Source organism: Python bivittatus, unplaced genomic scaffold, assembly GCF_059951505.1.
Source record: "Python bivittatus isolate LINGU-HERP-01145 unplaced genomic scaffold, Pbiv_v1 ctg000220_np1212, whole genome shotgun sequence".
Classification (NCBI taxonomy): Eukaryota; Metazoa; Chordata; class Lepidosauria; order Squamata; family Pythonidae; genus Python; species Python bivittatus.
This window is the reverse complement of record NW_028277048.1, coordinates 8921186-8934590: the sequence shown is the minus strand read 5'-3', so window position 1 is coordinate 8934590 and position 13405 is coordinate 8921186. Positions and strand designations below refer to the sequence as shown.

Genomic DNA, 13405 nt, shown 5'->3' with positions numbered 1-13405 from the left:
CATGCCAGCATTTGTTCACTTTGCCAAATGATCGGACCAGATCTGGCTGAGCACATTCTTTGCATACAAATCATCCGAGGCTGTCTGGCTTTCTCCATGTAGGTGATGGTGAGTGGAACCAAGTGGGTGGGATCATGTCAACAGAGCTGCAGAAACCTCCTTTCCCATTTTCTTGCTTTCATTCTTCCTCTTGCCACATCCATGAATTCCCCTCCTGCAACACACACACACAGACACACACTGTGATATTTGTAGGATCACTTAAATCAGTTGATGGTTTGATTTGATCTGAGGCACTTTCCTGTATTCTTAGTAAAGGATGCTTTTTGTTCTTTAATTGTATGTTTGAAAAGTTACACATTTCAAGGGGTAATTTATATTATGTCTCATGGTATTCCATTGACCTTTAATAGTGGAAACAGCCTTAGCTACACATACAAGTCTGAAACAGATTTACTGATCAGACAGCACAGACAATTCAAGAGAAGGCCCTGTGCTATGAAAATGAGTCTTTTAACTAAAGATGACATGGCCAATTTGAGTTTTCTTGATTTATGTCTCCTGTCAAATCTTTCTCCTGTTGGTGGTTGGCAATACCTTTGGTGTCAACTTCAGGCCTGGGACGCAGCGTGCTGCTGCCTCCTGCTGCAGGCTGCCTGTATGGCATCCTGGTGAGATCACAAGAGACGTGGAGCACACTGAACGCCCGAAATGTCCAGAGTGGGGGATCTTTGGTCCTTGGTATGTGATCCCAGCCCTCTTCATTCTTGCCCAGCCCGTTGTCTGGGGTAATGGGAATGGGAACTAACCGTATCTGGGTTAGGGGCCAAGCTTCCCTACCCCTCTCTATCCTGTGGTGGAAAAAGTGCTTCTGGTTTGACAAGGTTCAAAAGCCTAAATGAATCTACCTTGTTCCAGGTCTGCACTGTAGTAAACCGATAACCAAGTAGAGCAAACAGACAAAAATACAGATGGTTACTCCGGATGGCCCTCCTGTTTGATCCTAAGACGTAGACCTGCTCTAGGAATCTAATGATGGCCAATGAGCTGATTTGGGTTTCTTCTCCACACTGTCCTCTCTAGGTGGGTTAAGACAAGCAACCCATCTTCAGACTCTGGTCTGTTTGGCTGTGAACTGTGGGTTTTGTAGTCCTCACCATTGGAAGGGCACCTGCTTGGGGAAATATGGATTAAGGAATTATTGGGTAGCAATCTTACCTGCTCGCCTGAGAATAATTCCCACAGAGCCTAGGCCAGCTTATGGGAGGTGGGGGAAATACGTACAGGATTGTGAGGTTATCTAATTGATCACCTGGTTTTTAATCCACAACCAAACAGCCCTGTGTGGCAAATGTGTGTCCTGGTGCTCAGCCTAATATCCGTACTGTATCTCTCTGCTCTGAGAACTTAAGGGAAGGTGGACCATATATACCATTTTGATACCTTCAATTCCAAATTTGTATCTCCCAAATTTCCTATTTCTGGCTATTGATTTGCCCTGGGAAACTATTTTCAAGCCATTGTATTCCCCTTTTCTTACAGTTTGAACTGTACTTACTTTTCTTTCAACTATTTCAAAAATGATACTTATGGTTCTCCCCTCCCACTGTCTTTGAATCCTCACAAGAACCTTGTGAGGTGGGTTTGGCTGAGAAATAATAATTAGCTTCAGGTTTTCCAAGCAGTTTCGTGACTCAGGAGAGATTTTAATTTCCCCAGTCCCAGCCCTGAATTTCTTACATCACAAAATCTTGCCATGAAATGTTTGTCTGAGTAGGACTTGGCCTGAAATATTACCCTGAGCCAAGCCATCATAAATTATGATTATATATGCTTCCCTCCCAAGGCACAAATACTTACTAGCAGCATGTTTTCCCCTCCCCTAATGGCCTGGCCACACATTAAATGCGGTCTGGAAGCTGTCTGTTATACCAGCTGCAGCCGCCTATCTCCTGTCCTAATAAAATGTGATTATAGGACGTTTCTGCCCACGGCAGCAAGAACACTAAACTGTATTAAGGCTAAAAGTCCAGAAAACTCTAATAAAACTGTATTTATTACCTGTCTAAAAGCAAAAAGTGAGGAGTCAGACAAGTGCACTTCTTTGGCCATATCCCCACTTGCACTTAACCATGGCACAATAATTAATTGACAACTGCAATTTCTCCCCTTATTTGGCCATGCAGACAATCTTGGGTGCCCCTAGGATGGCACATAAAACACCTTTGGTGCGGGAGCTGGATTGGGTGCCAGTTTGCTTCTGGGTCCAATTCAAGGTGTTGGTTATCATCTTTAAAGCCCTACATGGCATAGGCCCAGGTTACCTGAAGGACTGTCTCACCCCCATCACACAACCCATCCCACCTGGTCAGGCAGAGAGGACATGTTGTGGATCCCATCAGCAAGAGTATATTGGCTGGTGGGGCCCAGGAGGAGAACCTTCTCCGCTGGTGCCCTTGCCCTTTGGAATATTCTCCCCTCAGAGGTGCAGTGGGCCCCTACCCTCCTGGTTTTCCAGAAAGGACTTAAGGCCTAGCTCTGCCAGCTTGCGTGGGGTGATAAGAGTTTTAATCAGTCCTGGGGATGGCTGGCGCCCTGATGTTACTCCCTGAGTTATTTACCACTCCCATCATTCTTGGACTTTATTATTTTTAAGACTGCTTTTATATTGTATTTTAGTTGATTTTATCTCCTCTGTAAACCACCCAGAGTCGCTTTTTAACAAGATGGGCAGTGACAAATTTGATATATATAAAAATAAATAAATAAATACCCACAGCACTGTCTTAATCTTATCTGCAGACCATGAATCAGACAGGCTTAATTCATTCTTAGCTGAACTGAAGTTAAAGTCATGTTTCCCCCCTTATTTTAACCCTATCCCAGGGCAGCCTTAGCATGTGCAAAATCTGTTTGGTTTTTTCACCTATTATCTTGGCAGGATGTCAGATGATCGCAGCAATTGGGCATAGAGGCAAGAGAAGAAGGATACAGACTGGCAATGGGAATTTATTGGATTGCCACGTTACAGTATGTGAATACAACAATTGTGTTTTGTCAACTCAAGTTTAGGGTTAAACGTGTGGTGTCAATCCAGCTACTTAGAAAAGTAAAGTTACAACAGTTTGGCTAGTAATAAAATCACATCAATTGATTAGTTTTTTTAAAAAATTTAAATACAGAGTGATGATCATTGTTTGATCCAAGCATGCTTTGATACAATCTGAAGACTATTCCCTGGCTACACACTTAATTAGTTTACAAAGAGCTTTGCAAACTAATTGCAAACCAGTCTCCATCATGCAAACTAATTGCAAACCAGTCTCCATCATGCCTTCTGCAATGTTGAAGGAAGGGAGAGATAAAGTGGCCTATAATTAAATCCAAAATCTGACTCACAATCTGAGTCCCCATAATTTTATCCAAATCACAATCTTTCTATAGATTCTAAAATGGTAACTAAGGCAGTCACCAGAAAAAGTTAAGTAACTAGAGTCTTTATAGGTACTTGCATATAAGACAACTGGTGTGGTATAGTGGTTAAAGACCTAGGTTAGGAGTAAGGCAAAAAAAAAATGGGTGTGAACCCATACAATGATGTAACATATATTGTAGACTAACATCATGTGAAGCCAGAATTATTCCTACTGGTTTTATGGACAAGGAATTAGAAAAGAAATATGGGAAATTAATATTGTATATGGTAACTCTGGCAAGATTATTGTATGCAAAACATTGGAAAAGCAATGAAATGTCTACAATGGAAGACTGGATTATAAAATTAACTGAACTTGCAGAAATGTTGAAGCTGACCAGTTTGGTCAGAGAAAAACAACAAAGATTTTTTTGAAACACTGGAAGCCTTATATGGGCTTTTTGTTGAAAGGAGAAAAGATTGACTTGATGATTTTGGGATTCAGGGATTAAAAGGGGATGAAGAGGATGGGGAAAAGATTAAGATGATAATTACTCGACAGAAAGAAGAGCAGAAGGCATAATTGCATGTTGTTATTTTCATTCCTTTTTTTCTTTCTCTTACTTTCTATGGTTTTTATTTGTTTGTTTTGTATACTTTTACTGTACTGAAAAATCCTAATAAACTATATATTTTTTAAAAAGGAGTAAGGAGATCAAAGATCCAGTTCACCCCCAGCACAGAAACTCACTGGGTGACTTTCAGTCAGTCACTCATATAATACCACCTACCTCCGAGAGTTGCTCTTGTGAGGAAAAATGAGAGGGTGAAATGCTATGTATAGTTTGAGCTCCTGAATGAAAGGTAGGATATAAATGAACCAATTTTAACACAGCAACAGTGTCTTTTTTCTTCTCTCATGCTGTTTTTTAAGACCCGGGTCAAGGAACTGTTCTGTTTGTACATTAATGTGTTATTTTGGGACTTCCAGTTGGCCCAAATAAAGGCATCGTGCAACTATTACTATTTGGACGATGCAAAGCCAAGCCCATTTCCTTCCCTGTTTAGCACATGGCACCGAGTTAGCCAACTGCAGCACATGCTTAATTGACTATTCTGATCTAGATTAAATTGTGGAAATAATTACACTACTCAATTTCTTGAAGAGAGAAGATGGAATCAGATAATCTAATCCTGGTCTGAAAAACCCTCTCCATATTTCACGAGGACTGGTTACAATTTTTAAATTCATATACAATATTCCAAGGCTGAACTTTGACATTGGCAGCTAGACTGCTTTCAGATGAGGGCTTGTTTGTTTGTTTTCTGCACATTTACCTTTTATCGTTTGTGAAGTTTTATAGGGCTCCGGATGTTTTTGTCTTCCACTTGGAATCCTCCTGTGTTCCCTTAACATTTTTTTGTGTTGCTTTGTTTTGCTTCCACAGAAAATCTTTCCATATGAAATAAGTTGCGCAGTGCATTTTGACTGGTTCCAGGGTGTTGAGAATGACAGAGATGGCCTCAGAGAGCTATGGAGTGGCAGTGCACAAAACATTATTTATGCCTGAGACAGGCTTTCAAGATTGATGGAGTTCTTGGTGCTCTCTGAGCTTGGTTGTTTGCTTGCAAACGTTTCATTAGGCAACTAGGTAACATCATCAGTGCAACCAGCCAAACAACCAAGCTCTGAGAGCACCAAGGACTCCACAGTTCAGCCCTGAGCTACAGATATTCTGTTCATGTCAGCCCTTCAAGGTAGGCTAGGTCAACAAGCAGACTCCACAAGATTTACTGGAACTCTACTTGATTAATATAGGCTATAGTACTATAACCTTGAAAGCCTGACAGTATTTTCTCTCCCTCCTTCTTATAATAAAAAGAGAGTTACGGCAAAGCCAGTTTAAGTTGCTTTCTAATGTTCTTTTCTTGTCCCGGGCTTCAATCATATTTTATATGATTTAAGGTATAAGGTATGCTGCTACATACCTTCTCCAAGGTCATCTTTGTGATTTTCTACATATGGTAAACCTAAGATCTAGTTTCATTCAAGCTTTATGGATTCAGGGCAGCATGAATACAAGCTAGCACAAGTCTCAATTAAAATGAGAAATAATCACTCTGTCAACTCTTTGGCCCTCCTTTCCTTCTCTCTGCTCCTCCTATGTTTTTCCTTTAAAAGTGTTTTTTCTTTACTTGGGATTTATTACCTCCAACAAATCTCTTACACAAAAGAAGGGCACCTCCACCACCTGCAGCTTTTGCATTGCTATACTATCAGCAATTTACTCTGTGATCCCGTGATTTTGTTCCTATTCTGCTGCTGAATCAATGCAAGTCTATTTTTCCAGCTGAAATGCTGGGGCTGTACAGAGTTTCATCACAGGCCACTTTCTCATAAATGGGAACACCCACACCCCAGCTTCTGAGCTTCTCAAAGGGTGAGCCCTGATAACATCATGCTAAGATGCTGTATTCATTTGATCGATTGATTGATTTCCTGACATTTCTCAAAGAGCTTAAAGGGGCTTATATGGAGATTTCCATTCCCCCACAAAAGCAAACTTGTGAGATGTTTGGTTGAGGAAGAATGAGTCACCCAAAGATTTTCCATAGCTGAGCATGGACTTTAACCTGAGTCTCGCTGATCCTAGTCCAATGTATAGGCATCCAATACAAACCATGATAATGAAAAAGGAACACCATGTGTGTTGTAACATCACAATGCAAACCTTTTGTATTTTGTATTCCAACATCAGATGCAAGTATATAAGTCATGTGCTTTGGACATTTCGTCATTTGCAGTCCAGCACAAACTCCTATGGTTCAACACCTTAACCACTAAACCACACTGGCTTTCATACTACTGTTTCAGTCAGACATAGGTTGGTTGTTTACTTGCAAATAGCAGGGTGATGCTGTGGCACTACCTTTTTGAAGGAACTATGATGATATTTGCACCAGAACAGCAAATGCACTCACAGCCTGCTTTGAAGGGGGCACAGAGGGGTTGGGGGTAATTTTTTTATGCTCTTCCTTTGATAACCAGAGAGGAATTGCTACTTGGTTGAGGATTGGATGCTCAACTGAGGTGGGTCATGGTGAGGACCATCATGGTTGAAAGTGGTTCTGAGGTTGGGAGAGTGAAAACTGTGGTGTGGGAGAGACCTAAGTTGGAAATGTAGGTCTCTGATGCTGCAGTCTTGTATATGCGTGTGCCCACATGCAAGCACTTAACTTTTCCTTTAAAACATGACTAAGATGAGGTTCAATGTGCATAACATGAAAGGAAGGGCTGACTGATTTGACGCCATGGGGATAATTCATAACTGCGGTTGCAATTTACTGTACAGATATTTCAGTTCTGTCAAACAGGCGAAGAAAAAATACAGCAGGTCTTCTTTAAACGTAGAAACGTAATGCATGCTAATAATATAATTAGTTAATAGTTAAAATACAGCAGGTCTTTAAACGTAGAAACGTAATGCATGCTAATAATATAATTAGTTAATTATAATAATATAATTAACTACTGTAAAAATAGAGGTTGCTACGGGAGGCAGGAGTCCCCGACGCGCGTCAGCGGCCCCTAGGGGCCAGAAAGCGCGTGACAGCGGTGGGGAAGGCTCGTACGAAAAAGAGGGAGGGACCCTGGTCTTGCGGTTTATCTGCTGCTGCGATGTGCCATTGGCCAGCCCATCCGTCCTTCTCTTCTGTCCACGCTCCCATGGGCCTCATTTTCCATCAGGGAGCAGGAGAAGGAGGATGGCAATTCCCGTCGTCATGACTACAGCCGATAGTCCCTCCCCTGCTCACTGCTGCTATTTAGGGCAGCTTCAGCGGCAAGGTTGCTCCTAACCGCCCTGGATTCCGCCGACGCCGCCGCCGCCATCCCCGTCGCAGGGGCTTCTTGGAAGACAGGAGATCCGAGACCGGGTTCAGCGCTGGCGGCGGGGGCGGTCAAAGAGGTAAGTAAGGACGTCAGCCTCCTCCAGCTCTCCCTTTTCCCGGCATGGCGATGGCTGGAGGGTACCCTGCCCTGGCTGGATTGCCCAGTCTGTCCTGGAGGAGGGCGAGGATCCCAGGTGGAGGGGACAAAGTGGGGCGTGTGTGGGGGGGAGGACGGTGGCTGGCTGCAGGCTCTTTCCGAGGGTGGCGGAAGGAAGGAGAGAGAAAGCTGGATGGATTATGGCATAAAAGGGATAGGATTTGTCAGGGGAAGAATAGCAATGGATAAGATGGGACGAAGCGGGAGAGGAGGGCGGTGGGAGGCCAAGGAGCTGCAAAACCTATGAGATGGTGGTGTTTTCTGTCAGGGGTGTTATCACACACAAGCACACATGGGCCGGCTACTTACCTGCAACGTCGTGGACCTTGTCGTCTGGGTGGATAGAGGGAGGGATCAACAGGGACAGGCCGTCCTTTGGGAACATGGCTTTATAGCTCCGTCATGATTGCCAGGAAGGAGGCCTGCACATGGAGTCAGGACACCTCATCTCCCCCACCTTCACAGTGTCTCTTTGCTTGGCCTCCTATTGTCCAGAGTGCCCCCCCTCAGTGTCCCAGATAAAGCCCATGTCCTTTCCAGAGGTCCCAGGGCCTTGGGTTTGTTGCCTTATTTCTGAAAATGGGATGCTGGTCTTCGTCACATAGTGATGTGTGTATGACTCAAGACAATGACATCCAAGATAGTCCAAAGGACTGCAGGGATGTTCTCCACCCAGACAGTAATACAGCATACATAACAGTAATAGGCAGGCTGAAATAAAACCATCTTCTTGTATGCATCCAGTGATCTGATGGCTGATGAGGAAAGAGATATGGGAGTCACTGTAGAACTGATAACAACCAAGACACTGCAGTACTGATTATTAGAAACTCTGAGAGGATTTTTGGAATTGGGTATTGGCATAGAAACTTATTACCACTTTGTTTCCAGGGAATAAGACATAGATAAGCAATGGCTTGTTACTTATTCTTAGTTTGCCTGCCTGCCTGAACTATGTGGCTGAATTATGCTTGTTTTATTTACCCATATTCTGTCTTTTACCATTTTTTTTTAGTTACACGCAATTCTTTCTCAAGAATTCTTTCAACTCACCCCTAAGTTAGGGTGTTGCAGGTGAACAAAACATATAAATGGTCCAAGCTTAGCTTGTGGAACAGCATACAGTCAAAACTGAAATATTTGGAACATGAAAGTGATCATAACATTCACTTACTATTTTTGTTGTGTTGAAAGCATTTCCTGTATATTGCTTCAGTAATTGTTCAGTGAAGAAAATTCATGGCAGTGGTAAGATCTGAATTCCAAAGTTTATCTGGAACATTTATTTTGTTTTTCAGCCACTGCTGTGTACCAGTTCTCAAAGAAGTTGGCTTAACTAAAGTTATCAATGAGTATGTCTTAGGATAATATAGTAACCCACACATAAAATAATAACCATCATGTTCTATAAAAATAGCACCTACTTGAGGTAGGTTTTTTTTACGTTCCAGAAGACTTCAGCTCCCATCACACAGAAAATCTATTAATCAGAAAGATGGCTAGCTAAAAGTTTTTCCCTGACATGCCAGCTTTCAATATGCAGAAGCTCAAGTTTTTAGTGATAGAATTTGGATGTAGCTGCTTCATCTGCAGGCTGGAGCAGTCCAGTCCAGAAAAAGCTTTTCCACTTCATTCTACACATTGTATAATCCTTTTCAGATTTATTTGAACATGCAGAGATGAAGGAGTGGGATTACACCCTCCTGATCTCCGTGTATCCAGAGCAAGATCTGAAGAATTAAACAAAACAAAACAAAACCCTATGTACCTACCATTTTTAAGGCTTCTGAATACGTGAAGAGAGGCCTGTACATTGATAACTATGCAAAAGGACTCTTTTAAGAATGTATTATGAATGCCAGGAAGTCAGGCACATGCAATATTACTGCCCACTAGTATCTACTTAATATCAGAAATGATCTTTTAAAGGAACATGAGATAGTTTTTCTTGACTGATAAAAGTCTGCAAATAAATTCCTAACTGCAGGAAATTTCTGTGGGAGATCACAGAAATAATTTCCCACTTACTGTGAGTAAGGGTTATGGAACTTATTTTCATTTCGTGGGTGTGCTTCATTTTTAAACAGTTTTTTCAGCTTCCAAGAGGGCATGGCAATGACACAAGAATGTCACCTGAGGGGACGGGGCAAAAATATCAGGCTTGTTTTTTTTTTATTTTATTCAAGGCAGGGATTCACTCAGAGTAGATGTACTTTTAGTGTTCTTTGGCTTAAAAAGACCCAACATTACACCACCCAAACCTGGTGATTTATTGTCATTTTGGTGACCTGAACTTGGGGGGTTCTCTAGGAACTGCAAAAATGAGATTAGGGTCTACATGTAGCCTCACAGAATTGGGTGGCCCACCTTTGCTATAAATTATCCTTCCCAAAACCCTTTGAATTTTCCATGTTGTAATTTTCTTTCATGCAAATCTTTTTTTCATTTAATGGTGTTAACAGCTGATTGGCATAAGGAGAATTTCCAAACATTTTCCTAAGTGTTTCATAATAGTATTATCTCCAATGTTTAAAATGTCACAGAATTATCACAATTGTTCTCTGATTATGGTGTGACTAGGGAGAGTATGAATAACTGGTGACAGGCAGATGCACAAGGGGATGAGTATTGAGGGCAATGGCCCATATGGGTGGCCTTTGCTTTCTGTCTCGGGCAGGTGTAGGGCGACTCTTTGTCCCATCTGCGTGCTCTAAAACAAACAGGATTCTCTCCGTGCTCTCTTTTTTCCTCATAACAATTGACTAAGATACCTTTGACTGAAAGTTGGTTGGTCACTGGCTTATGGCTAACCAGTGAGGTTAACAGCTAGTGGGAATTTGAACCCAGATCTTTCCTGTCCTGGTTCCAGATTTCTGTCCAGTGTGCTATAATGACTCTTAAAACTAATTTCCCTTATCTGCATAGCCATGACATGGAAGCTGTATCATAATCCCACAGGAAGACTACAGACTGTGGGCAAGGCTTATATGTAGAAAGCAGGTTAGGGGTGTCTTGTATATGAGAAAAGCATTTTTTAGTGTAATGGTGATATTATCAATATTATTTAGGATGATCTGGAGGGTTTTTACTAAAAAAAATGCAATAGTTTGTGTAAAGTTACGTTTTATTAGTCAGAAAGAGATCCTTGGCAATATCAAAAGTTGATATGCTAAACCATATTACATCTATCTTGGGTTCTGTCCATTATGACTGACAGAAGTTCCCATTATTTTAGGCAGAGAGTTGTTTTTCCCAGCCCTTTGAACTGGAGTTGGAACCTAGATCCTTGTACCTGAAATTTCATGCTCTACCAGTGATCTTGAACCACAGTTATGCTTAGGAAAATGGATGGGGGTGGGGGAATGAGGAGGGGGGAATGATTGTGTTACACTATATTGTAAATGATTTGTGACAACATAGTTTGTATGCAGTTACTCAGTTCTCTTTTCGTACTACCAAGCCACTGCAAGGAGAGAGAGGAGTTACAAATTCAGGATATTTATTTATTTATTTATTTATTCATTCATTCATCCATTCATTCGATTTATATGGCCTCCCATCTTACAGAATATAATTCTGGGTGGCTCACAATAGCAACATACAAAAATAACTTTTAATAAGAAAATTAAAGCTCTTACACAAACACACAGACACACACACAGATGCCATAACACTCTTATCCCAAATAGACACGTGCTGAGTTCAACAATGGCTGCCTTTCTCTTCCCTCTAGTATCTTATGCCTTATGCATATTGAAAAGTAAACTCTGGGGACAGCTAGAGCAGGACTTCACTAAATATTTGAAGCACACCAAGAAGATACCATCCTACATAGTGGCTGCATAATGCTGAACTACAATGCCCTTTGTTTATGGCTTACTTCAGTGTGTGAAACCACTTGTTATAGATCACTGCAGAAATCGGCAATTTATGGTGATCTTTCTTTGTGATATTTGGAGCTTTATTAGACCACTGCTGTTAAAAGCTAGTGGCCCAATTTCTCCCCATTTTGAGGCAGATATCACGAAAAAGCTGTTGCATAAATCCTACAATGGGATTAACATAGCTTAAAACGCAAATGTGCCACCCTATGCCAAACCTCTTCCCCCAAAAAAGGAAGAAACCATCTCTACCCAATTTGCATCACCCACTATGGTCCAGCCCCTGCCCCCAAATGTTAGTGTGGCCTCCAGCCACCCACAATGTTGTTGACTTCTGGCTTCAAATTATGAGTAAAATTCTGGTTGTGCATTATCCCAGGATGTGGTTATAATCCAGTGCAGCTCACTAACTATATACAGTTCCGTAGCAAGAGCCGGCTGAATCTCATGGTGTTTTTGTTGCTTGCACAGGCTAGTGATGCATATCCCTTACCCTCCGTGTTTTGTTTTTTATTTGCCAGGGGTTTTACGTGTGTACCAATGAACAGTGGAGGGCCTCTATACATGTCCACTGATACACGTGTATGGCACTTCCTGGTGTATTCTAACTGGATGGAAATGCAAAGCATAATGTTGACAATTGGGAATATGGTTGTTGGGCAGGTTTATAGTGAGGGACAGGACTAATTTATGGAGCCTGCACCTCCAGCACACTTTTTTTTTTTTTTGACTTGTGGTTTTCATTGGCTTGATGGTGGTAAGGAGGTAGTCAAGCAAATGGCAGGCCACAAATACAGTTGCTGGGTCCTGTTGCACAGGCTTAACAGGTATGCGTCTTTCAATCAGGCCCTATGAGCCATTCTTGGCTGCCACTGTCTCCATTCATAGAGTTGGAAGGGGCCTCAAGGTCATCATCCAACCCCTGCTCAGTGCAGATGACTGTTTTCCCTCTGTTTGGAGACTTTTGGCAAATGAAAACTCACCACATGTGGCAGTCATTTCCACTGGTGGACAGGTCATTCAGTCAGGAAGTTCCTCCTGATGTCTAGGCTGAACCTGCTTTCTCAAAATGTTAACCCATTGGTTCTAATCCTGCCCTCTGCAGCAATGGAGAATAAGTCCACTCTTCTGTATGTAAACTCTAAATAGATCTGAAGACTACAAGCATGTACAGATAGTCCCCAGTTTAAGAACGAGTTCCCTTCCCAAGGTTTGTCATTAAGCTGAATTTGTATGTAAGCTGGAACAGTATTATCGTATAATACTGTGTAAGTAGTATTGTGTAATTAACTCAAACCATTGTGTATTTAGCTCGAATTTTGCTACAGTTGGTTCTGTTCTTAACTATGGGTCGTCTGTAAACTGGGCATTCTTAACCTGTATCTCAGACATCAGTCAAACATACCCTGATCCTTTATCCGTTCCTCATAAGGCTTGGTTTCCAGATTCTTCACTATCTTCTGAACTTGCTCCAACTGGTCATTGTTTTTTTTTGAACTGTGGTGCCCAGAGCTGGAATCAGTGCTCCAAATGGCATCTGACCAGAGCAGAACTGAGTGAAACAATTACTCCCCATCATCTGGACTCTGTGCCTCTGTTAATGTATCTGAAGATAGCATTCATATTAAATACCTTTTGAATCATATCAGTGTTGGTGTCTCTGCACAGGACAAAGTAAAGCAACCTCTGGGGGCCCTGCGAAGCCCCCCAGCTGGATGTGGGGGCCTCAACCTGGGTCCCCGAAGTGAGATCCCTGGCTGTGCTGACTGTGGAGCAGTCATGGGGGGTGCTGGCCCCCATGCCCACGACTGGAGATCAGAACGGATTGAACCCTGCGGCATCAGGTGAGTCCAGCCCCCTGTTCTTCAGACCCAAGGGGTTGATGAACAAGCGCAGGATTTTGAATGAGAGGGGAGATGGAAGAGAAGCTCTTTTTCCCACAGAATACTCATGCCTTCTTATTGTCCTTTTCCCAAAGCTGCAGCACCCGGCAGAGTCCCCAGGTGACTTGTGAAACTCGTATCCCTGCCACAGAGACTACCCCAGCTGCAGGGGGTAAGT

General features: G+C 42.3%; 1 protein-coding gene across 3 annotated transcripts in view; it reads left to right on the top strand.

Annotated features, from left to right (window-relative positions):
- Positions 1 to 7172: 7172 nt before the first annotated feature.
- MAGIX (MAGI family member, X-linked) overlaps positions 7173 to 13405 on the top strand; it is a 30728-nt gene continuing 24495 nt past the window's right edge. The window contains exons 1-3 of one of the 3 annotated variants that reach the window (XM_088137815.1): positions 7173 to 7383; positions 13013 to 13188; positions 13323 to 13399. In XM_088137815.1, coding sequence (XP_087993941.1) covers positions 13124 to 13188; positions 13323 to 13399 — 142 coding nt within the window. In that variant the 5' untranslated portion in view covers positions 7173 to 7383; positions 13013 to 13123. The remainder of the gene's footprint in view (positions 7384 to 13012; positions 13189 to 13322; positions 13400 to 13405) is intronic. The other 2 variants (XM_025176828.2, XM_015890954.3) reach the window with 2 other exon arrangements.